The sequence below is a fragment of the Zootoca vivipara genome, chromosome 2, assembly GCF_963506605.1.
Source record: "Zootoca vivipara chromosome 2, rZooViv1.1, whole genome shotgun sequence".
NCBI lineage: Eukaryota > Metazoa > Chordata > Lepidosauria > Squamata > Lacertidae > Zootoca > Zootoca vivipara.
In genome coordinates, this window is record NC_083277.1 from 21,071,564 (window position 1) to 21,097,751 (window position 26,188).

The 26,188-nt window shown below is 48.2% G+C and overlaps 1 protein-coding gene across 1 annotated transcript; it reads left to right on the forward strand.

Moving 5' to 3' along the window:
* The first annotated feature begins 442 nt into the window (after positions 1–442).
* KCTD6 (potassium channel tetramerization domain containing 6) lies at positions 443–25,841 on the forward strand. Its single transcript, XM_060271283.1, has 4 exons — positions 443–571; positions 15,277–15,384; positions 18,401–19,458; positions 25,267–25,841. The coding sequence occupies exons 2-3, from the start codon at positions 15,358–15,360 to the stop codon at positions 19,085–19,087; spliced, it is 714 nt and encodes a 237-aa protein (XP_060127266.1). The 5' UTR covers positions 443–571; positions 15,277–15,357; the 3' UTR covers positions 19,088–19,458; positions 25,267–25,841.
* Positions 25,842–26,188: the final 347 nt, after the last annotated feature.

The window sequence follows — 26,188 nt, forward strand, 5'->3', positions numbered from 1 at the left end:
AGCCCCTAATGCCTATTCAAGCATTTATGAGCAGCCCTATCAAAGATAATTATTCTCAAAAAAGTGAAGGATGAGCCAGATGAATGGTTTAGTTAAGGCTGGCTCCCTCATTGTCCTTCTGCCTGCAGGTGAATAATTTCTCATTCCAATAGACCTAAGGGAACTGTGTGCTTTTAATGAAAGGGCTGAACTCGGCATCCGAATCAATTTGCTTAGGATGATAGGGATTTTTTTTGCTGTTGGCTCGCTTCGGAGAGAGTGACTGACTCTCCTCCAGCCTAGGCCTCGCCAGACCCCGCGGACGCGTAGCAGAGCGCCGCGGCTCCGCTCCTCCTTTTCCTCTCCAGCCCTTCCCCTAGGAAGGCCGCCCCTCCAACTTGCACGAGGCCTCGCGGAGCAAGGCAGGCCCTGGAGGAGGAGGAGGAGGAAGGAGGAGGCGCCGGCGCCGGGGAGGAGCCAGCGACGCCGCCGGATTCGCGCTCTCCTGTCGCTGCCGGCCCGGGAGTAGCGCAGAGCGCGCGCGACTCGCCAAGAGACGTAGCGAGCTTCCCCGAGGCGCGGCTGTTCCCGAGTGAGTACCGGCAGAGGTCGGGGCATCATAAAATGGCGGGAAGGCGCCGCCGGGGGGGGGACACTGCCAGGAGGGATGCGCCGCGGTTGTTGCACCCTCGGGACGCCTGGCTTCCTCGTCGCGGCGAAGGGGAGGAGGGAAGGAGACCGGAACGCCCGGGCTTCTTACAAAGGAGGGGTGGGAGATGCAGCCCGGACTCCTGGGTTCCTGTTCAGGAGAGAAAAGGGAGGAGCAGGCAGGATGTAGGCAGGCAGGACGCCTGGGTCCCTTTTCAGGAGGGAAAGGAGAGTGCAGCCAGGACACCTGGGTCCCTTTTCAGAAAGGAAAGGAGAGTGTAGGCAGGACACCTGGGTCCCTTTTCAGGAGAGGAGGCAGGCAGGACGCCTGGGTCCCTTTTCAGGAGGGTAAGGAGAGTGCAGGCAAGACGCCTGGTGTGTGGCTGTTTAGGGATTTGTCAGGATGCCTGGCTTCTTATTAAGTGGGTAATCAGGATGTGTCTGAAGATCATTCGACTGGATCATTCGACATAGCGGGCAGCTACCACATAAATGTTACACATTCCGTATGTTACACATTCCGTCCTTCTCACGGGAACGGAGGTTAAAGAGTGATCCTCTGGGCTATTGCAGTACAGTACATGCTAATGGGTAACTTAGGCATACTTTTCTGTGTTAGCGATCACATGGTACAGTCTGGATATTGGACTTTGTTTTATTTCGGTGTTTTGTTTTGGTTTTTTTGTAGGAGCATGCGAATTATGTCATTAAGGCTGCAATCCTAATTACACTTACTAGGAAATTAGTCCCACTGAGCAAACATGCTTGGGATTAGAGTGCAAAATACCTAAAGTTCTCTCTGTGTGTGTTGGCTCTGAAGGATGGATGATTTCCAGAATTTTTTGTTTTAATGTGTGTGCTGCCAGGATTCTTGGATCCTTCTGTAGTATCTGTAGGAAGATGGAATTCTTGGTATTATGTGTGACAGTTTGAAGCATAGCCAGGACCTCTGTTTTTTGGTGGAGTTATTCCCCTGAAAGGTGGAGAAAAGCATGTGTTGAAGAAGGGTCCCTGTGCTGTTTTAATTTTTAAAAATTCAGTAGCATGATTCTTTCAGCCCATTGGGGTACCCAAGTAAGTGTTTAGCTGCCTCTCTGTGTTGTGGCTCTATGGCTTTCCACTTCTGAAGGTAGTGGTGTTTGGAAATGAAGGTGAAGAGGATCCTTATTTAGATTGAAGGGTGGGGAAGCATTTTTAATAGGGTTTCTTGTTTAGTCTTTTGCTGGTTCAGGCACAACATGTTTTCATTCTTGCTGGTAACCCACCCACAATCCAGGGCTGCAAATACTGTTCTACTGTATATATCTTTCACTTTCTGTTCTGTAATTGTGCAGTGCCCTTCTGCTGTTCGTGAAACAATTATTTCACATGTGAAATAATCAACATGTGAACTAACATTAACCAAATCAGGTCCTCCTTGATTATAACCTATGGCAACCAAGTCACTTTTGGTTCTTGGAATTTAATAATAATAATAATTTATTATTTATACCCTGCCCATCTGGCTGGGTTTCCCCAGTCACTTTGGTTTAGCTAGCTCAGATGCATTGCTTCGTATAAGCAGAATTCCAAATGATAGCCTGTGCCAGTCAGTCTGCTTTGCACATGGTCACATATTTCCACAGGGGGAACTGCTGTCAAAAAAGACCACTTCCAATCAAGAAACAGACCAAGGTACTGTATTTTGAAGCCTGTGGCAGAAAATCCAAATGGTACCCACCATAGTGGCGTGAATTATAATAAGCCAAATAACTGATAATTTGATGGCCTTATAGAATCACAAAATCTGCTGCCCGAGTCCAGCAGTTTCTCCCTACCTAATGGTAGGGCTGGCTTTGCTTTCAGATGTGAAACCTTGGGTATTACTTCATAGTGTCATGCAAACATATGGACTGGCATAAGTGCAGCTGCCAATATATTACCCTCTGCTGCTCTTACTGTTCTAAGGCAGAAGCCCTAATTCTATATGTGGCTATGTGATGCCTTTGAAGTTAAAGCAGCCTTCATATTTTCAGTTATTAAGTGGACTGCGGCCAAAAGATTTCCCTGACGCCTACACTTGACTGTAAATGAGATTTGAAGCATGGTCTCCCAGTGACGGTTCAATGTTGTGTTTTGCATCTGTTGATGGTTCCATGCTGTTTAGAAAATCGCCACATTTGCTTGGGCTGAGTATAAGTGCATTCTCAAACTGCGGGTTGCAATATACAAAATTCAGGCATCCATTGATGGAAGATTCCATGGGATTACCAGGTTTCATTGGGGACAGTTGCTGACTGTGCGTTCCGTGAGAATTTTAGCAAGTGCATGCATTCTTATCACTGCAGCTTTGCCAAGACAGAAGAAGCTATGTATCCTGAAATTTCCTGTTCACAAACATTTACTTTTTAGTAGCGCTCCTTTTGGCTTTCTTACCATGGAGATCTGAAGATTCCAATTTTCTCCATTAGCCATCTCTCAATCAACAAAATAGCTACTGCCACGTTTAAATGTGAAGGGGTATGTAAGGCCAGTTACAAAAATTCAGTTTTGTGCAGAACGATTTCAGTGCACACACATTGCTTTCCATGTTGTTGTTTAGTCGTTTGGTCAGACTCATGTTTGTAGCTTCGAGAACACTGTCCAGCCATCTCATCCTCTGTCGTCCCCTTCTCCTTGTGCCCTCCATCTTTCCCAACATCAGGGTCTTTTCCAAGGAGTCTTCTCTTCTCATGAGGTGGCCAAAGTATTGGAGCCTCAGCTTCACGATCTGTCCTTCCAGTGAGCACTCAGGGCTGATTTCCTTAAGAATGGATAGGTTTGATCTTCTTGCAGCCCTTGGGACTCTCAAGAGTCTCCTCCAGCACCATAATTCAAAAGCATCAATTCTTTCCATATTAACGTCAGAAGTAGTGTATTTGAAGAAGTGTGCATGCACACGAAAGCTCATACCAATGACAAACTTAGTTGGTTTCTAAGGTGCTACTGGCAGGATTTTTTCTTATTTTGTTTCAACTACGTCAGACCAACATGGCTACCTACCTGTAACTAGAGGTAGGAACATACTGTGTCGCAGTGCAGGAATCTCAGCTAGATCATACATGACATTTTCCAGTTCAGTCCAGTTCAAGATCCTGGTACTTTCCTTCTAAGCTGTAAATGTTCTAGGTCAGGCATGGGCAGGGTGGATTTGATTTAAATCAAACTGATTTAAATCACGATTTAAATCATGATTTAAATCACTAGTCAGTAAGGCTTGATTTAAATCATAGTTGATTTAAATCATAAAGACTAATTCTTGCTGGTATAACTTTATTATGCAAGTAGATGAAGATTTTTAGAATAACAACTTTTCATATTAGTTTTTTATCCCCAGTTTAATAGGTTAATCATTCATATTTGGACAACTTTACTGTTGTACTTAGGAAGGAGAAAAATAATCATTACCTTAATAATAACAATTTAAATAGATTTATTCAACTGAAACAATAACATCCATGTTTGTTAACTAATTTGGCTAAACAAAAACAAAATATATATATTTTAAGAAACTTAGACTGTCAGCCCAGCCTACACATGAAAAACTTAAATACTGTCCAAACAATCAGAAAAATATTGTTTCTATTCTATTCACTGAACTTCTTGAAACTTAGCACTGAAGGGGTTGTTTCTGTATTCATAGGTTTGTAGAACAATAGGATTAAGGTCTTTTTCTCAACTCTGTTCATGTTATAACATTTTTGCTGTGAAGAAGAGGCATGTGATCTCTGTTGAGTCAAATTCAGTTTTGAGAACTGCAAAAGTAAACCAAGCACCTGTGATAATATCTTGTAGGCAGAGAAACTGCCCAATAATCTTACAAAAACCTCTGGAAGAGGTGAATGGATTAATGGAATTTATTTACCCCCAAAATTAAACATATACAACCTTATACTACATAATTAAAAAAACTAATCTTTATTTCATGATGGAATAACCTTTGGATGGTAATATGCTTTCCTCAAAAAGCATTTTATTTAAAAAAATCCAATTTAAAGCAAAAAAATCCGATTTAAATCAAAAAAATCCGATTTAAATCAAAAAAATCCGATTTTTTTGATTTTTTTAAAAAAATCATTGATTTTTATCCACCCTGGGCATGGGCAAACTCGGCCCTCCAGATGTTTTGGGACTACAATTCCCATCATCCCTGACCACTGGTCCTGTTAGCTAGGGATCATGGGAGCTATAGTCCCAAAACATCTGGAGGGCTGAATTTGCCCATGCCTGTTCTAGGTCCTGCTTAACTAAGGGGGCTCCCTCTGTCTTTGTCTTCGTTAGCCAAATTATCAGCTTTGCAGCCCTGCTTGTTCTGTAGTATGATATTCATTGATTCATAGATTTGCAGAGTTGGAAGGGACCCCGAGGGACATCTGGTCCAAGCCCTTGAAATGCAGGAATCTCAACTAGATCATACATGACAGATGGTCATCCAGCCTTTGCTTAAAAACCTTCAAGGAAGGAGAGTCCACCACCTCCAGAGGGAGACCGTTCCACTGTCAGACAACTCTTACTGTCAGAAAGCTCTTCCTGATGTTTAGTCAAAATCTCCTTTCTTGTACTTGAATCCATTGGTTTGGGTCCCAGCTTCCGGAGCAGGAAAAAAACAAGCTTGCTCCATCCTCCATGTGACAGCCCTTAGATATTTGAAGGTGGTTAGCACACATCCTCTCAGTTTCCTCTTTTTCAGGCTACACGTACCCAGCTCCTTCAACCGTTCCTCATAAGGCCTGGTTCCCAGACCCTTGATCATCTTGGTTGCCTTCCTCTTTACATGTTCCAGTTTGTCAGTATCCTCCTTAAATTGTGCTGCCCAGAACTGGACACAATACTCCCAAGTGTGGTCTGACCTAGGCAGAATAGAGCAAGGTTATGACTTCCCTTGATCGGGACACTCTTGATTCAGCCTAGACTAGCATTAGCTTATCTATCACACTGTTGACTCATGTTAAGCTTATGCCCATACGTGTTGTGATGGACAGGTACCTGCTGGATTAGATAGCAGGTGGCCTTTCTTTTTAGCCACCAAATTAGTTCTAAAGGTAAAGGTAAAGGGACCCCTGACCATTAGTTCCAGTTGTGACCGACTCTGGGGTTGCGACGCTCATCTTGCGTTATTGGCCGGGGGAGCCAGCGTACAGCTCCCAGGTCATGTGGCCAGCATGACAAAGCCGCTTCTGGCGAACCAGAGCAGCACACGGAAACACCATTTACCTTCCCGCTGTAGCGGTACCTATTTATCTACTTGCACTTTGACATGCTTTCAAACTGCTAGGTTGGCAGGAGCTGGGACCGAGCAACGGGAGCTCACCCCGTCGCGGGGATTCGAACCGCCGACCTTCTGATCAGCAAGCCCTAGGCTCTGTGGTTTAACCCACAGCGCCACCTGCGTCCCATCAATTAGTTCTACCTATTTATATATTTGGGGTAATCAAAGTGGCATCCTCCAGGTGTACTACAACATGCATCATCCCTGACCATTGTCCAAGCTGACAGGGGCTGTTGTCCAAAGACATCTGGAAGGCACCATGTTGGCTTAGCCGTGGGAGACGGCAATGGCTAGTAAATCAGACCCCATAGCATTTGGGAGGTGCAAGGCACCGTCCACAAAACACTGCAGCTTTTCATCCTCCGTTCATTAAAGAAAGTCTTCAGATGGTCTACATCAGGGGTTGGCAAACTACAGCCCGTGGGCCGGATATGGCCCAAGGGGGTCTTTAAGCTGGCCCCCGGCCCTTTCTGCCCGCTCGGTCAGTCCCCGCGTGGAGCTAAACCAACTTCCAGGACACAGCCATGACTTCCTATTGGCTGCAGGAAGCGCCTCCCCCGCCATGACTCTGAAAGCCAGCGGGCAAAGAGTGGCAGGTGTGTGTGCAAGGGTGTGCGTGCTCCCGCGAGCGCGTCCATGCGCTCTGCATGCGGGCGATCCGGCCTGCCAGCGGAAAAGTTTGCTGACCCCTGGTCTACATAGTAGTAGTCATGATGCAAATACCAGCATATGGCCTGAGTCTGTGGAATTTTGAACATTTCGAGCTTTCCCTGTTTCAGTGGGTAGATGGGAATGTGGCTTTTGTTTTTAAAGAACCCTTGTGGAACAGGGTAAGACCCACTTGCAGCACAAGACTGTAAACGTTTAGCTTGGAAGTAAGTCCCGGGTAAGTATAGGATTGCACTGAATTAATGAACATAGAATAATAGAATCTTCGATTTAGAAGGGACCCAAGGGTCATCTAGTCCAACCCCCTGCAATGCAGGAATCTAAGCTAAAGCATCCTGCGGGTTTAGGGTGGTATATAAATTCTAATCATCATCATCATAATCATCATCATCATCCATGTCTAAGCTAAGTTCATTACCTTCAGTAATGAGTAAAACTTAGCTGAATACCACTCAAGGAGTATTTGTGAACCCTGCCCACATGCTCAGTAGGATTGGGTAATATATCAATTTAACCGGTTCAAAGTCCATACTGTGATGTCGGTTTCATAGTTTTTGAGCTGGCAACATATTGTGAATTTCATGTGCGCTCTGAAAAAAACCACAATGTGGGGAAAACCGTGAAGCCAGCCAATGCCTCTACATAGCTGCGTCCTTATTTCAGACATTGTGATATATCAGAATATCGTTATATTTAGCTGGTGATAATATCATAATGTTGAAAACAAGCCCTAATTAATGTTCAGCCTGGGGCAGAAGGGAGAAAACCGTGCAGGGAAAGTCACAAACAGTGCAAAAACAGTAGCTACCCTTCCAGCTGTTTGTGAAAACACAAATGCAGCCCATTAGTCTGAAACAGGATGAGATTATAGTACAGTAGTTATCACCATAAAGGGGGCTAGGTGAACAAATTGAAGGCATGTGCTTAAAAATAATCAATACTTTGTCGTTGTTTAGTCGTTTAGTCGTGTCCAACTCTTCGTGACCCCATGGAGCATAGCACGCCAGGCACTCCTGTCTTGCACTGCCTCCCGCAGTTTGGTCAAACTCATGTTCGTAGGTTCGAGAACACTGTCCAACCATCTCATCCTCTGTCGTCCCCTTCTCCTTGTGCCCTCAATCTTTCCCAACATCAGGGTCTTTTCCAGGGAGTCTTCTCTTCTTATGAGGTGGCCAAAGTATTGGAGCCTCAGCTTCAGGATCTGTCCTTCCAGTGAGCACTCAGGGCTGATTTCCTTCAGAATGGATAGGTTTGATCTTCTTGCAGTCCATGGGACTCTCAAGAGTCTCCTCCAGCACCAGAATTCAAAAGCATCCATTCTTCGACGATCAGCCTTCTTTATGGTCCAGCTCTCACTTCCATACATCACTACATACATTGACCCCTTCATGGATCAATGCCTTGTCGTGGCGAAGGGGCTTGAATAACTCAGAGAAGCTATGAGCTATGCCATGCGGGGCCACCCAAGGTGGACAGGTCATAGTGGAGAGTTTTGACTAAACGTGATCCTCCTGGAGAAGGAACTGGCAAGCCGCTCCAGTATCCCTGCCAAGAAAACTCCATGGACAAAGACAATCAATACTAGAGTAGTGCTAAATAGCCAAGTGGTGGGTCATTGAAAGCATTTAAAGACTGCTCATTAAATGGTATGCTTTTGTTGCTGTATTTTAGATGCTTTCTGACTACTTATGCTGCCTAGGTTCTTTTGTAACTCTAATCTCTCTGAACATTTTCCTTTCCTTTCCTTTTTAAAAACAAAAATGCTCATGCAGGGAGAGATTCAGCACAAATGCTGATGTAGTTCTCCTTGGAGCTAGGACACATACTCCCATCTGTTACATATATAAAATATCTTGGTGCCATAGGCAGGGATCTTAGTATAATGGGATGCAATTGTCATTCTGCAAACAGCTTGAATGTTGTGCATGGAGTTGTGCAAGGAAAATTACAGCCTCCTTTTCAGTTGGTTGGTGTTTTTTTTAAAAAAAATCTCTTTCAAATTCCCATTTTTGTATTGTTTGTAAAATCTTCAAGGTTTTAAAAAGCCAAGGTACCTCTGAGTAGTTGTTCATACAGGTAGGACATCATCCATTTGCGATAATCTGGGAGCAGCCGACACACTCAGTGTTAGGACACATGGCTTTGTCCTAGGCTCAGTCTCTGGTGCCTCCAGTTAAAAGGTGAAAGACCGTGAGCTGGATGTTGCTGAACTACAACTCTCAGCTGGCAGAGGTCGATGATACAGCTGTAGTTGTGCAACACCCAGAAGGCCACGGGTTCCCTACCCCTGGGCTGGATGGACCAGTGGTTTGACTCACTGTAAGGCGGGACGCGGGACGTGGATGGCGCTGTGGGTTAAACCACAGAGCCTAGGGCTTGCCGATCAGAAAATCGGCGGTTTGAATCCCCACGACGGGGTGAGCTCCCGTTGTTTGGTCCCAGCTCCTGCCAACCTAGCAGTTTGAAAGCACGTCAAAGTGCAAGTAGATAAATAGGTACCGCTTCAGCGGGAAGGTAAATGGCATTTCCGTGTGCTGCTCTGGTTTGCCAGAAGCGGCTTAGTCATGCTGGCCACATGACCTGGAAGCTGTACGCCGGCTCCCTCGGCCAATAACACGAGATAAGCGTCGCAACCCCAGAGTCGGTCACGACTAGACCTAATGGTCAGGGGTCCCTTTACCTTTACCTTTACCTTTAAGGCTGTGCTCTATCTCTGTAACTAACAGAACTGATCACTCTAATTCTGTTTTCATTCGTTTTTATTCTGTCGAAAGGTTTTGCAGCGGTGTGTGAATCATTACCTGACATTTGCACAAGCTGGGCCTTGTGTAATGAAAACCACATAGGTATCACTTTAGGGGATCGCTGCAGAGGCATAATAACTGTACCATTGATAAGCTTACGCGTGTGTCCTCCTACCTTTTCCTTTGCAAACAAAGCGAAGCACCAGCTCAGATTTCTAGACGCGAGCTTAAAATTATTTTGTCGACAGCTGGTCAGAATCCTGACCGTTCATATTTCCATCTTTCAGCACCTAGCTTCCCTCCTTCCTTTTAGGGTTGGGTGTAGGTACGCTGGTTGCTTTGAGGAGCAGTATGGGTTTTAACACCATGGCAGTTTTCTCCCTGCACCTCTACAACACCCTGTGTCCAGGGTAGGGTACTTGCTTGGCAGGCATGTAATGCCAGATTCAGGCTGCCCACAATCTACATTCTCCCCCCTCCCCCCAATTTCAGGCCATCTGTGCTTTGCAAATAGCTGGTCCTTCATTCGCTGTCATGCACAAAAGCACACAGTTCGTCTGTCGTCCGTCCCCCCCAAGCTTATCTGTGTAGATCTGTGGGGTCATCATTCTCTCTCATCAGATAATCAATCTGATGACCAGGAAGAGGACAATTTGTACCCTTAGCACTGTGCTTGATTTACATTTCTCTCCCCTCCCCTCCCCTCCCCCACTGCCATCAAAATTGGTGGACCCCTCCCTTGGGAAGCAGGAGAAACATTTGATCGTGAAAATGAAGGGAAAGAAAAGAAAAAAACTTTGAAAGAAAAGTCTAAAAAAAGAATAAAGATTTTTTTAAAAAAAAACGTTGTTCTTCCAATTATTAATAGGAATGCATTGAAATTCAATTAATGCGTTCCTATGGGCAAAAAAAAAAATCAAAAAAATTTCAATGCATTCCTATGGGATTTGCTAGACAAATTTTTCGTTATAAGAAAAGACCCATGGAACGAATTAAATTCGTCTAGCGAGGCACCACTGTACAGCCCTAGAATTTCCAGGCTAAGGTTGTTTGGCGGAGTCAGCTTGTTTAAAAAAAGAAAAGGCAATGTTCTAACTGCATGCGATTGTCGCTGTGCATAACTTTGTTCCTTCCTTGAAGTGTTAACGTTTTCTAACCAGATTTCTAGATTGTTAGCAGTCCTGGAAACCTACACCAAATCAATGAAGCATCTGCTGTCTGCGCCTCCCTTTTGCCTGTGCAAACGGATGGGAAGAGGCTTGCCTGAACTAATTGCTTTGATAAATTATTCATTCTGGTGCTTCGCAGCAGGCTGGCGATCAAATGCTGTCTCTTCTGCCTGCGGAGGAGACAAGAAGATGTAAATCTTCCTTCCCCTGCAAAGAGCAGTGATTTAGGCATCTTGTAATGCCAATATGGGGTCATTAAAGGGAATGGGAACCAGTCACAAAAGCCGAGCTGGTTGATGCCGACAGACTTACTGCTCTTCCTTTCTCAAAGGAAGACTGGAGGAAAATGCCCACAACATCTGACTGTGGTTAATTTCCAGTGGGATAGTTCTTTATCTCCCTCTGTTGTCCGCAGTAAACTTTCTCCTGCAGTGAATTCATCAAAAACTTTCAGTTTTGTTTCCCATGGTTGATGGTTTCGCCATAAGCTGTGTTCTCAGAAAACATGGCTCGCAATAGAAAGCTCGCATAAACCAGGGGTCAGGAAACTTTTTCAGCAGGGGACCGGTCCACTGTCCCTCAGACCTTGTGGGGGGCCAGACTATTTTTGGGGGGGAGGGGAACGAATTAATTCCTATGCCCCACAAATAACCCAGAGATGCATTTTAAATAAAAGCACACATTCTACTCATGTAAAAACACACTGATTCCTGGACCATCCACGGGCCGGATTTAGAAGGCATTTGGGCCAAATCCGGCCCCCGGGCCTTAGTTTACCTACCCATGGCTTAAACCAAGCATGTCCAAAGTCCATTTCGGGGGCCTATTTCCTGGGGTAAGATCCTAAAAAACCCTCAACAACTTTGGTCGGCCGTATGGTTGGCCCTCACAACCCTTCACTTCATCAAATCTGGCTCTCTTTGAAAAAAGTGTGGACACCACTGAACTAAACCTTCAAGCTGTTTCCTCCCTCCACCCGCTTCGCAAAGTGAGGTCTTAGTGGGGAAAAGAGGAATAATAGATTCTTACAGGTGCTTTAAAGACAAGGTGCTTGGATTACGGTGGGCAAAGATGGAGATCTCTCGGTGAAATCCATTAGCCCCACATCCTCATGTTTGCTCCCCCTTTAGCTTTCTAAAAAACAGTTGCTATTGGGTCTGAAGGTATGAATGCAGCGGGGAGCCCGCCTCTGTACACACCAGGTGCTCTCATGATATGCAACCTTGCATGGTCTGGGTTCTCAATCACACAGGGTTGGGAGTCCGTGTGTTGCTTAAGCCTCAGAGCTCTTGTAAGGAACTGAGGAGCCAAGGCATCTGCACTTGCCTGCTCAACAGACTGGAGAACTCAATTCCCAAATCTAGAGGGGAGCCTGGCTGTGACAATTACATGGATTGCTTTCTTTGTTTTCATGGATTGCTTTCATGGATTACATGGATTGCTTTCTTGGTTCAAAATTAGTCAAGGAGTTGACATCAGTCAGTTGCCTTCACTATACAGTTGTACCTTGGTTGACGAACATCTTACGACTCAAACGTCTTGGCTCCCAAACGCTGCAAACCCGGAAGTGATGGTTCCGGTTTGCGAGCGTTCTTTGGAACCCAGACGTCCGACGCGGGTTCCAATTGGCTGCAGGACCTTCCAGCAGCCAATCAGAAGCCTTGCCTTGGTTTCTGAACGTTTTGGAAATCGAACGGACTTCCGGAACAGATTCCGTTTGACTTCCAAGGTATGACTGTACTACTGAAAACCTTTTTCTTTAGGCAAGCCTACCAAACCTAGATGGGACGCGGGTGACGCTGTGGGTTAAACCACAGAGCCTAGGGCTTGCCGATCAGAATGCCAGTGGTTTGAATCCCCGTGACGGGGTGAGCTCCCGTTGCTCGGTCCCTGCTCCTGCTAACCTAGCAGTTCGAAAGCACGTCAAAGTGCAAGTAGATAAATAGGTATCGCTCTGGCGGGAAGGTAAACAGCGTTTCCATGTGCTGCTCTGGTTCGCCAGAAGCAGCTTAGTCATGCTGGCCACATGACCCGGAAGCTGTACGCCGGCTCCCTCGGCCAGTAAAGCGAGATGAGCGCCGCAACCCCAGAGTTGTCCGCCACTGGACCTAATGGTTAGGGGTCCCTTTACCTTTACCAAACCTAGATAGCATATAAAAACAACCAACCACTTAGAGGTTTTATTTATGGTGAAGTGGTATACAAGTTTTGTTAAATAAATAAAATGAACATTTTCTGATGTTGACACAACTTCTGCGTGTTTTCAGTCCTACGTAGTAGGTACAACCAATGGCATGGTACGATTTGAATATGTCACACAGATTGTGGGCAAAGCTACTGTGCCAGAATGCCATTTGGCGATGTTGGTCTTAGCTTGGGGTGGCTTAGTCCCGGCCTGATCTGGACACTCCCCCTTCCAAACATTTATTTTCTGGTCTTCCCTGCCACCCCCAATATGGGTGGCAGCAAAAAAAGGGGTGTGTGTGTTCAAAGTAGATACAGTGCCTTGATGAGGATGCAAATAACCAGTCATCAGATCAATCGTTTGATGGGTAGAGAGGGGCAATTACCTTTCTCTTAACTGGGGACTCAGCTAGTCTTTGGAAGAATTTACAGAACATTACTGAATATAAGAGAACATCTTCTTCTGCTCCAGAGAAAGTCAGGTTCGAAAGTCAAGCATTATCAACTAGTGCCATTCAGTTGGCGCCAGAGGCACCAACAACCACCTCAACCTGTTCTGAAGTCACTCTGCTGGCGATCTTGAAATAGTGTTCTGCACACTTTGTATAAAGTACTTTTACATTGCAATGTAGCCGAAACAAAATTCCAAGTACTGTATATTAGTACATGGCCAATAAATTATTATTCTATTCTATTCTATTCTATTCTGATTCACACAGATTCTCTAGAGGAGAGTGTGTGTATTGTGTGTGTTCCTCTGGCCGAAAAAGGTCAACTGCCCCTATTTTAGCTGCTTCTATTTTATCTCTGCCCCTTCCCAAACCCATCTGCCTATGAAAGGATGGTGAGCCAGTTATGTCAAGGCTGGAAATAAAGATTGCTACAACTAATGAGATGGATTTTTGCAGAGGGTGGTTTGTTTTTACTGTGGAGAGTTCATGTTTGCCTGTGGAAATGTGGGTCGACGTTTGGACCGGTTTGTAGTTAGCCATTCCTGTGAGATTGCAAAGAAGCTGAGCGTCTTGTCCTCCCCCCCCCCCTGCGTTGCTGACTTGAGAGCCCCTATTATATTGCACAATTGTACTGGAAGCCGCATTCTTCCAAAGCACTCGCAAAGGATCCCAGTTTGAAGCTGAAGAGCAAATGCTTTTCCGGTTCTGAGCTCCCTATAGTTACTAAAGTCTCCAAGGACAAAACCGTGGTATTGTTATGGTTGTGTGTTGTTGTTTTTTAAAATCTTTTCTGCATGACTAGAGAGTAGGAAGAGATCAGACTGAAAAAAATGTTTTTAATGCCAAATCGGTGGGAGTGGAGTACCAATTTGCCCTCAAATACAAAGCCTGGGCTGTGTGTTAAGATCAGCAAAGGGGGCCCTCATGCTTGTTCCACCACCCTCAGACACTGTGTGGGTAGGTGGCTTGGCAAAGGGGCATTCTCTGTGGCAGCTCCTAAGTTGTGGAATGCCCCCTTCCCATGGCAGTCTTCACGGTACAGCTTTTGGAGAATGCTGAGGGAGCAGCACTTTATCCTGGCCTCTGACATCTGAGATGTGTGTTTTCAGCACCGCACCCAGTTACTGTGAACATAATTTATGTTTTAACTTCTTAATTCTCCTCTCCTTTCTTAATGGTTGTAACCCGCCCTGGGACCTGCTGGTGAAGACTGGTAATAAATAATAAAGTTTATGAAGCTGGTGGTTGTGTGTTGTTTTGTCTCTAGCCCATGGCAGTGGCTATTGCTGTTTGATTCTCAGTGCGGGCTCATTTCCAGTCGATGAGCTCCTGTACAGGACACACATGGGTTAATGGCAAACCCTCCCCTATCCTGGAACCCTTCAGATGTTATTGGACTTACATAATTATAATTTTATTATTTATACCCTGTCCATTTGGCTGGGTTGCCTCCCTTCAATCCCTGAACGTTGTCCGTGCTGACTAGGCCCGATGGCTGTTTTATGTAGACCAAAACATCTAGAACAGGGTTTCCCAAACACGGGTCTCCAACTGTTTTTTGGACTACATTTCCCATCATCCCTGACCCCCCTGGTCCAGCTAGCTAGGGATGATGGGAGTTGTAGTCCAAAAACAGCTGGAAGGGCCAAGTTTGGGGAAACCCTAATCTAAAGGCCACCAGCTTGGGGCAGGGGGATTTCGAGGTGTATATCCATGCCATCGATTCACATGTCCAGAGCGAAGGATTCCCTTGGCATATGTTTGTACGGGGCAACCTTTGAAAACCGCCTGCTTTTGCCCAGATAAAATTACGTGGACCATTTTTAAAAAGTGTGGATCACCTTCAAGAGACCAAGTGCTCATTATTTTAACTCAGGCGGCTGCGTAATGATTTCAGGTTTTTCCCCTGCGAGGCGCAGCGCCTCTCTACAGCTGCAAAGGATGCAAGGAGGTCAGTGGCGGGAAGGTAATATTTTTTTTTTGCAGGTGATTGTACTTGAGTTCCTTTGTAGCTGGAATCCGAGGCGCAGGCAAAGAGCCTGCCTTTTGAAGGGGTAGAAACACCGCTCTCTTGTTCTTTCTCTTCTCCACCTTGAAAGTGCTCATAATCTGCTCTGCTTTTTTGTCTCTCCCACCCCCACCAGGGAGGAATAAGTTGTGGGTTGCATAAACTTTCAAAAGACTTCTGATAAACCCAGGCTCGCGCAGCTCGCGCATTGGAACAGATGGATAATGGAGACTGGGGATATATAGTAAGTATGCCGGCTGGGCTGTGGGGGGGGGGGAAGCCAAGTTCTCCCAGGGGATCTCTGTGTGTCTGCTGTGCACATGTGTTTAAATCTGCCCTCCTGTGCTTCTTTACCACACAGCTGGCCCCATGCAAATGCTCCCATTTCTTCCAGTAGTAACACCCTGTATGTGTTGTTAGCTACACACCTATAGTCAAAGATTTGGCCAGTAGATTTCCTCTGACAGTTGCGGGCAGGGGTGGAGAAGCTTCTTCCAGCACGAAGGCATAGCTGCCAAGTTATCCCTTTTTTTAAGGGAAATTCCCTTATGCTGAATAGGCTTCCTCGCAGGAAAAGGGAAAACTTGGCAGCTATGCACGAAAGTCACATTCATTGAAGCTTTTAAGCAATGTTAGAAACTCAGATAATATAAGCTAGGCACCAAATGGCTCCTCAAACCAAGATTACAGCTGCCCAAATACCCGGTAGTTCTAGTTTCAGGTAGGTAGCCGTGTTGGTCTGACGTAGTCGAAACAAAATTTAAAAATTCCTTCCAGCAGCACCTTAAAGACCAACTAAGTTTTTTAATTTGGTATGAGCTTTCATGTGCATGCACACTTCTTCAGATACACTGAAATAGAAGTCCCCAGGCGCTTATATGTAGAGAAAGGGTGGGGAGGGGTATCACTCAGAAGGGTGGTGGAAATGGGTGATTGACTGACTAATAGCTGTTGACGACTGTAAAACGACTGTAATACTCCAGTTGTAGCAAACCCCAGGTGTCCTTTGCCTACATCCTAGAGACTATATTCATATCTGAGAAAGTTTTCATCTCTGCCTCTTTTCTTTTGAAAGAATGGGCATTATCCGTCAATAGCTCCTAATGCACTAGAACAGCTGAAATCTCACTTAATAAGGCCTGCACAGGTGAATCTCCTAATGCCAAGCATCCTTTTCAAAAAACCATGCCGCGGGCAATGGAAGAATTAGATTAGCATCTCACCTTGACTCAAAAGCACTCTCATGTCCTGCTTGTTTGTCCATGAATCTGCCCCTGCATGATGCCAACCTGGCCTTGTTTTTTCAGTGTCAAGAAGTCATTGATGTTTGCAGCCAGAAAGTTTTATCTCCAGCTTCAGTATAATATTTTAAAGGAGCCTTATTTTGCTATTTCTATTGACTCATCCCGGGGGGTTTCTCTGGGCAAGTCACGCATTTCTCCTAATTGGCTCTTCATTTCAGCATTTCGTTTGTTATGTAGCTCTTTTATTTCGACCTAAAAGAGATCCTTACTCAAGTCTGGTGCCGCTGGTCCTCTCGGCATTGGTTTCTTTTTTTGTGTGTTCGGCTGAGCTATTTCTGCCTAGTATATGTTGAATGTGCATAGAGCAAGGCGGGGGAGGGGAGAGGCATTGTGCTTGATTCCAGACTTTCTAGCCTGCTGGGCTACACTGCAAAGGCTAAGCAGGTTCCCTCCCTTCCAGACATATGCACACATTGTCACAAAAAAAATCTCCAAAAGGGTTGTGCAGCATTGTGGACAAAGGCACAGTGAGCTCATTCTTGGTTGAAATTGGCCGCATGGAGCCATTTAGTGCAGCTTCCAGGGGGGGTACCAGAATTGCATAAAGCCCAGTAGGGTTAATAGTAGACCAGTTGAAACAAATGGGCCTAAGCTAGCCATGGCCATGGATTTCAATGGCTCTGCTCCGAGTAGAGCTAAAATTGGGTGCAAACCAATGTGGCCTGTGTGCCAGGAGTGCCACAGGGAACAGTGGTTTGCGACTGATCCTGGGGTGCAAGTACCCTTTTTGCACCTCTTACCGGTACTTTTTTGCAGCTTTTGTAAATAAGGCCTAAAGAGGCAGTCACGCCTCCCTTCACCTGGTTGCCCACCTTCCTCTCCTCTTTGGACAAGAGGTGGGGACACTTGTGCGCAGTAAAATAATTGCACATGAGCAGCAGGGGCTGCACTGTGATCTCAAAAGGAAATGACAGGTCAGGTGAGAATGGGACGCAGAGCCAGGGCGATGTGGGATGAGTAAGATGCTGTGCCACTGATAGGTGGCTGCTTTCGGTCACCCGTCGGCAATTGTTCCTCGGCCCAAGAGAGCAGCTGATTATATGGCTAGATGAATGCGTCCCAGAGGATGGTACAGTTGTGTTCCAGATAGAATTGAAAGGCAGATAATAATTACGGTTCTGCCTCATTCCGTTTTTATTAGGGGAGGAATCCAGTTGGTGCCTTTGGGCTCAGACAAGGGTTTTTTGATTCAGGGGACAAGGCTAAGAGGACAGGCAATGGGGGGGGGGGTTGTCCTCTCTCCCCTGCTCCCTCCTTGTCATAGCTGCCAAGTTTCCCGTTTTTTGCGGGAAACCCCCGTATTTTAAACTGTTTCCCGCTGGCAGCCCGGATTGGAAAAAATCCCGTAAATCCCCCGGATTTCCTACCTGCCAGTGAGGCTCCATTTTGGGTCCTGGCACCGCCCGATTTCCAGTGCCCAGACATGGGTAGCGTGGCACCGGAAGTCGCTTCTACGCATGCCTGGACATGCGTAGAAGCGACATCCGGTGCCGCACTACCCATGTATGGGCACCGGAAATCGGCCGGCGCCAGCACCGGAAGTTGCTTCTACGCATGTCCACTTCCGGTGCCGCGCCGCTGCTGATCCCACATTTTTCACTGGGAGACTTGGCAGCTATGCTCCTTGTGCCAACTGAAAATTGAGCTAGGGACCCTCCAGAACAGGGTGGCAGGTGGCGAGAGGGAGAGCTGCAGGAGGAAAGGCAGATCAGCAAAACTCCCCTCCATTTCTGTTCTTCTGGATCACCACCTCTTCCATGAGTGCAAGTTGGGCTCTACCCTTTGGATAATAATGCCCCCATACAGGGGGAAAGTGCAGTTCTTATTGCTTGCTTGCTTGCTTGCTTGCTTGTTTTTACAAGCAGTGATTTTTAAAATGGTTGTTTAAGGTACTTAATGGGATATTCATACGTTGGCTTGTGAGAGCTCTGAAACTTCTCCTCTCCCCTTCCGCAGATGACAGAGCCGGTCACTCTGAATGTGGGTGGCCATTTGTACACGACGTCGCTCACCACGCTCACGAGGTACCCCGACTCGATGCTGGGGGCCATGTTCCGGGGAGGCTTCCCCACTGCCAGGGACTCGCAGGGCAACTATTTCATTGACCGGGACGGGCCGCTTTTCCGGTACGTCCTCAACTTTTTACGGACGTCAGAGCTGACTCTGCCTCTGGACTTCAAGGAATTCGACCTGCTTCGAAAAGAAGCGGACTTCTACCAGATCGAACCCTTGATACAGTGTCTTAACGAGCCCAAGCCTCTGTATCCCGTGGATACCTTTGAGGAAGTGGTGGAGCTTTCCAGCACTCGCAAGCTCTCGAAATATTCCAACCCAGTGGCGGTGATCATAACGCAGCTGACCATCACGACCAAGGTCCACTCGTTGCTGGAAGGCATCTCCAACTATTTCACCAAGTGGAACAAGCACATGATGGACACGAGGGACTGCCAAGTTTCTTTCACGTTTGGGCCCTGCGATTACCACCAAGAAGTCTCCCTCAGGGTCCACCTGATGGAGTACATCACGAAGCAAGGCTTCACCATCCGAAACACGAGGGTCCACCACATGAGCGAACGAGCCAATGAAAATACGGTGGAACATAACTGGACTTTCTGTAGGCCGGCAAAGAAAACGGACGACTGATTTCACCCCTTCTTTCCCCGTTTTTGTTTGTTTACTGTCTAGAAGCTATGTAGTAGCTTCTCAGAACAAGGTACTGTATTAAGAGACTGGAGACCGGCTTCCACTTAAACAACGTTGGAGAATCTTTCTGCATCTCTCTCTTTCTCCATATATACATAGATATATATATTTTTGTTTTAAATATTTATTATGGATTCCTAAGGACCGGAGAATGGGCATGCTCCGGCCTCTCTCATCTCCCGTCACGTCGTGAGGAAATGTTTGCATGTGCCTGCTCATTCCATCAAAGAAACTTTTATTTTATTTTTTATTTTCACAAAGGGTGACGCAAGAGGGCATCCTTGGAAGGACTGTGAAATAATTACATTTATGTCAGAGGGCCTGGTATGGCTACTCTAGAGTAACGACTCCAGCATGGTCTTTTAAGGCTTTTATTAAGTGCTGATTATTTACAGTGTTCAGAGCAGTAAAAATGCATCCTTAAGGTGAGGTGTCAGAACTCCCGAATGGCGATTGGCGCGTTTTCTTCCAGCACCACAACTTTGGCAGACCCAACCTCTTCCCCCTACGTTTGCGTCGCAATTCGGGAGTTGGGGGGATTGGCCTCCCCCCCGTGCGTCCAACTTCCTGTCCCACCTGAGGCATGGGCTCCACAACCCTGCCTGAGCCTCGGACACCACTTCCTGACTCTCCGCTGGAGGCAGAGCTCTCCTTACTCTCTCCAGCGCTTGGTGATGGGCTGGAACTTAAGATGGGAGGGACTTCCCTGTATCCCTTGTCCCTCACATCCACCCCCCTCCCAGGCTCCTCTCTCCTCCTCCCCAGTGGCTCTCTGCTTGCTGGGGACGAGTGAAATCCCAAGAAGTCTGTGGCATCCGAGCCTGTGGGTGTGAAAATTTCCCCCCAATCCTGCGATCTCTCTCCTTCCCCCTGAGAAGACGGAAATCCCAAGAAGTCAGTGGCATCAGAGCTGGTGGGAGTAAAAATGTTCTGCCAGTCCTCTCCTGCCTCTGACGTCGTTGACCTCGGTGAAACCCACACCTCTTCTTCCGTGTCCTCAAATTCCGCTTCCCATCTCCATGGGGAGCTGCTGCCTGCTATCCCTTCCTCCTGCTCCTCCCCCTCTCCCTCCCTTTCCATGTGCCAGGGCTTGGGCCTGTGGGGGAACAGGGCGTGGAATTCTTCCACTAAAAATTCCTCAGGTACTTCCGTGGCCGGTATCCACTCATTGTGGGATGGCGGAGTGTCCTCCCATGCTATCAGGTACTCCAGTCCTCTCACCCCTCTCCTTGAGTCTAAAATCTCAGTTGCCTCATTGAGCTGTCGGGCGTTTCCCGTCTCCCCCCCTCCCTCTGGAGGCTGATCGCTGTCCCTGAACCTGGTACTTTCCCTGTACGGCGACAGCAGTGATCTATGAAACACTGGGTGCACTCTCATGTCCTCCGGCAGTGCTAGCCTGAAGGCTACCGGGTTGACCTGTTGCGTGACCGTGAAGGGGCCCAGCCTCCTGTGTGCTAACTTTCTGCATCGCCCCCTGGTGGGAAGACCTTCCGAGGATAACCAAACCTTGTCCCCCACCCTTATGACCTCTCCCGGCCGCCTGTGGCGATCTGCCCCCTTCTTATACGCTTCCTTGGCCCTCTCCAAGTGTTCTCTGAGCTGTTGGTGCACCGTCTCCAGGTCCTCTGCCCACTCCTCGGCCTGTGGGCCCTCTTCCTCCTCCTCCCCCTCCCTCTCCGGGAAAGATCTGAGGTCGCGCCCATAGTTGGCCTTAAAGGGCGACACCCCTGTGGAGACGTGCACCGCATTGTTGTAGGCAAATTCTGCCAGTGGCAGGCGATCCACCCAGTCCGTTTGCCTCTGGCTGACGTAACATCTCAGGTACTGCTGCAGAATGGCGTTGACCCGCTCCGCCTGTCCATTGGTCTGCGGGTGCCGAGCCGTCGACAAGCTGACCTCCACCTGCAGGAGGTTCATGAGCCGTCGCCAGAACCTGGAAACAAATTGGCGGCCACGATCCGAAATAACTCTTAAAGGCAATCCATGCAGTCGGAATACGTGGTCCACAAACAGTTTGGCCGTCTCTTCTGCCGAGACCGCCCTGGCACACGGTATAAAGTGGCACATTTTGGACATGAGGTCCACCACCACCAACACTGCGGTCTTGCCCCTGGACGACGGCAGGTCTGTGATGAAGTCCATGGACACTACTTCCCACGGCCTGTGCGGTGTGGCTAATGGCTCCAGCAAACCTGCTGGTGGCGCTCTGACCACCTTTGCTCGCTGGCAGGTGTCACATCCCCTGACATAATCCCGAACATCCTCCCGCACCCCTGGCCACCAGAAGTGTCTCATGACTAGGTGAGTGGTTTTGTCCCTTCCGAAATGACCCGCCGTTGGGTTGTCGTGCATCTGCTTGAGAACCTTACCTCTCAGCTGTTTGGTCGGGAGGTACAGGGCTCCCCTGTAAAAAAGCAAACCCCTCTTCTCCTCAAAGTCTTTGGCCTGCTCCCTCCCCCCTCTCAGGTCTCTGAAGATGCGGGTGGCAAATTCATCCGCTGCCGTCAGTGCTGTGAGTTCTGCCTCGCTCACCACTGCTGCACCGCATGACCATGCAGATGGGGGGAAAACGTGCCTGGGTGCTGGTGGCAACTCCTCCTCCATGTACTCTGGCTTGCGGGAGAGGGCATCCGCCCTGACGTTCTGCTCCCCCGGGATGTAGTGGATGGAGAAGTTGAAGTTCGAGAAGAACTCTGCCCACCGTATCTGCCGCTGGTTGAGCACCCTGGCCGTTCTCCAGAACTCCAGGTTCTTGTGGTCTGTGCACACCTGGATGGGGTGCTTGGCGCCCACCAGGAAGTGTCGCCAGTGCTGGAACGCCGCGTGGATCGCGAGAAGTTCCCTATCAAACACTGTGTAGTTGCGTTCAGGCTGGGTCAGCTTCCTGGAGAAGAAGGCACAGGGTCTCCACTCTCTGTTGGCGTCCAGTTGCAACAGAATCGCTCCCACAGCTTTATCAGAAGCATCTGTCTCCAGGCGTAGGGGCGCATCCTGCACCACGTGGAACAGGTGCTGGTCTGACGCGAACACCCTCTTGAGGCTTTCGAACGCTGCTTGTGCCTCTGGTGTCCACCTGAACTTCTGCTTGCCTCTCAGGCAGTCGGTGATGGGAGCCGTGACCCGAGAGAAGTTCTGGATGAACTTCCTGTAGAAGTTAGCGAAGCCTAGTAGTCGTTGGGCATCTTTGCGCGTCCTGGGGCTGTGCCAGTCCAGGATGGTCTGCACCTTGTCCTTGTCCATTGCCAGTCCCTTGTCTGACAGCTTGTAGCCCAAGAAGTCCACCTCCTTGGTGTGAAACTTGCACTTCTCCAGCTTCACATACAGGTGGTTGTCCTTCAGGCGCTGCAACACCTCCCTGACATCCTTCACATGCTGCACTGGGTCATTGGAATAGATAAGGATGTCATCCAGAAAGACCAGGCAGTTCTTGAAGAGGAGGGACCCCAGGACGTGGTGCATGAAGGCCTGGAAGCAGGCTGAGCCCCCTTGCAACCCGAAGGGCATCACCAGATATTCAAAAGAGCCCAGAGGCGTGAACATCGTGGTCTTCCATTCATCGCCTTCCCGGATCCTGATCAAGTTGTACGCCCCCCTCAGGTCTAGCTTGGTGAAAATCTTGCCCCTGCGTGCCGCTGTCAGGAGATCATCCACTCTGGGCATGGGGAAAGCCACTGGCTCTGTCACCGAATTCAGCCGTCTAAAATCCACCACCAGGCGGCGCTGTTGCGTGTCTTTCTTGTCCACCCAGAAGACCGGGCTGCCCCCTGCTGCCTTGCTTTCTCTGATGAACCCCCGCTTGAGGTTCTTGTCGATGAAAGCGCGCAGATCCTCCAGTTCCTGGTCTGACATGGCGTACAGCTTGGCTGGGGGTATAGTTGCCCCTGGCACCAGGTTGATCTGGCAGTCAAAAGGCCTGTGTGGGGGTAGGTGGTCGGACTCCGCTTCGCTGAAGACCTCCTGCAGGTCCCAGTACGGCTTGGGTATCGCCTCACCCCCTTTGACGTGCATGGTGGCCACCGTGGCTATCGGAGGCCCCTCCCCTGGTTGGTGCTGCATGCAATGTTCCAGACAAAAGTCCGACCCAAACGTGATGCATCTCTGGTGCCAACTTATGGAAGGGTCGTGGCGCGCCAGCCAGCTCATTCCCAAAACGATGGGGGGGTCTGAGATGGTCGTGACGTTGAAAGCCAGTGTCTCTGAGTGCCTTCCCACCGTCATTCTCATGGGGGGGGTTTGATGAGTGATGGCCCCTCCCAGCAACTCTCTGCCATCAATGGTGGCCACATGCAGGGGAAAATCCAGCTGCAGAAGTTGGATTTGGTGCTCTTCTGCAAAGTTTCTCGAGAAGAAGTTGGCAGATGCCCCACTGTCAATTAAGGCGAGGACTGACAGGGGGTAGCCATTTGGGAGCGTCAGCGTGACTTCTAGAACCACTCCTGCTCTGGGAGGGGTGGGCTGGCTCTGCTCCTCTCTGTGCGGGTGGGCGGGCTGGGGCTGTTCACTGCTGACTGTGCCTGGCTGCTGCCCCTTGTCTCCTGCAGCCAGGCTGTCTCGTTTCCCTGCTGTGGTGCTACGTCAGTGGGGGAAGGTACAACCGTTCCCGCCTTTCCTTGCCACTCCCTGCGATGAGGGCAGTCTCTGACGCGATGCCGGGGGGAGTTGCAGAGAAAGCAATTCCCTCCTCTTCCCTCCTTGCGTTTTGGCGCCGCCGGGGTTTGAAAAGCCCGCGCGCGCGCTCCCCCGATCTCCATCGGTTCCGGCTCTGGGCTTGGTCTGGGCGCGGTCCCTGGGGTGGGTTTTGGTGATGTGGTCTGTCCTGAGAGCGTGGGAACCAAGGTTTTGCTGCGCGCGTCGCTTGTTTGTCATACCATCTGGATTCCTGCCTCACCCCCACCGCTAGCGCCGCTTTGCTGAGCTGATCCATAGTCTGCGGTCTAGGACCTCTTGCCAGCTCATCCTTAACGTCTGCATGCAAACCTAGGTAGAAGGCTGATTTCACTGGCTCACTGTTCAGATCCCACCCCAGTTTGTGCACCAGCATGGTGAATTTCGCCCAGTAGTCTCTAACTGTCGATTTTCCTTGTGTTAGGTCATGAAGCTCCTGTTTAGTGGCCTCCATTTCACTGTCGCTAGCGTACATTAATTTTAAAGCTTCTAGAAATAAAGTTGCGTTCTTCATGCAAGGATTTTTTTGCGCGATGAGCGGTCTTACCCATTCCCGGGCGGCCCCCGTCAAATGCTCTATGATAAAGTAGACTCTGTGCGCGTCATCTGGGAATTCTGCTGCATGCAATTCCAGCGCATAATTTATCTCAGTCTCGAATCCGAGGTACTCCCTCGGGTCTCCGCTGAACTTGGTGACTAGGCTCTGTCCCCTTCTCACTTGGACTAGCTGCGGCTGGGGTGCCCCCCCACCTCTAGCGGCTTTCTCCTCTTCCAACTTTTTCTGCAGGTCTAATACCATCACCCTTAGCTGTTTCTCAGTCTCCTCTTTTGTCCTCACCTGGTCCACCAGCTTGTTCAGCTCCTCCTGCGCCCCTCGCGCTTCCTCCTGAGCGGCATGCAATTGCTGCTGTGCGTGCGCTGTGAGGGTCTGTAGCTCCTGCTTCGCTGCTTCAGCCTCCAGCCTCCAATGCTCAGCCTCTTGAGCGCTCATCGCTGCACTCCAAAGTAGCCAAAAAAGATTCGGGAGTTGCTGTCAGAGGGCCTGGTATGGCTACTCTAGAGTAACGACTCCAGCATGGTCTTTTAAGGCTTTTATTAAGTGCTGATTATTTACAGTGTTCAGAGCAGTAAAAATGCATCCTTAAGGTGAGGTGTCAGAACTCCCGAATGGCGATTGGCGCGTTTTCTTCCAGCACCACAACTTTGGCAGACCCAACCTCTTCCCCCTACGTTTGCGTCGCAATTCGGGAGTTGGGGGGATTGGCCTCCCCCCCGTGCGTCCAACTTCCTGTCCCACCTGAGGCATGGGCTCCACAACCCTGCCTGAGCCTCGGACACCACTTCCTGACTCTCCGCTGGAGGCAGAGCTCTCCTTACTCTCTCCAGCGCTTGGTGATGGGCTGGAACTTAAGATGGGAGGGACTTCCCTGTATCCCTTGTCCCTCACAATTTAGGACACGTTTTCCGTGGTGTTCACATAGTACAATGTAAAGTGCTAAAAATTGTCTCCTGGTTTTTAACCTGTGTTTAATCCGTCTAGTGCTATTACAAACCACTGGGAACATGCCAGAGGCTCCAGTCCAGTGTGAATTATCTCATGCGTAAGCTACACCAAAACGAATAAGAAACAGTACAAGAGACGTTTGCGTAGGAGAAGTTCTCTCTAGACTGTACCCAGATTTGTTAAAGTCCAGCTGGACAGAGGAAAAGCTACCATCATGTAATCTAACCTAGTTTTCATAAATCAGTGAGCAAGCAGTATTAAAATAATTGAGGTACCATCAGGCTTCTTCTGCCCCTGGTTTTATTTTCAGACAGTTATGAGAACTGTTTCTTTCCATGCATTATAAAACAAGCAGCCAAATATTACCTATGGCGATAAAAATACAGCTAGAAGTATTTCCATTGAATTTGGAATGAAATAATAAGAATCCCTGTGGCAGAACCTTTTTAAAAAAATGCCTGGTGCAATATTATTCCCAGGTGTAATGCTTGCCAACAAGAAGCTAATAAAAAAAAATGAAAATTACAGATTCGTTTTTCTTTGGTTTGGTTGGTTTTTTTTGCTCTCTCGAAATTATTCCAACATGCACAGGAGTAAATGAAAATGAAGAAGCATCTCTGAAAGAAAGAAAACTTTTTTAGAATCACTGGTTGGAATTTTCTAAGCAACCAAAATAATGACAGTGCTGCAATGAACTTCGTCAGGATTTAGGGATCGATATTACACATGGCAGCTGGGCTGGGCTAGAGGAATATAATTGTGAAGAGTTGCATCTTCCGTAGAATAAGAAGGGCCAGCTGGCACGCTGCAGGCCAGATCCAGCCCTTGAAACAATTTGATCTGGTCCTCTGAGGCCCTGCCAAATGCTTTTC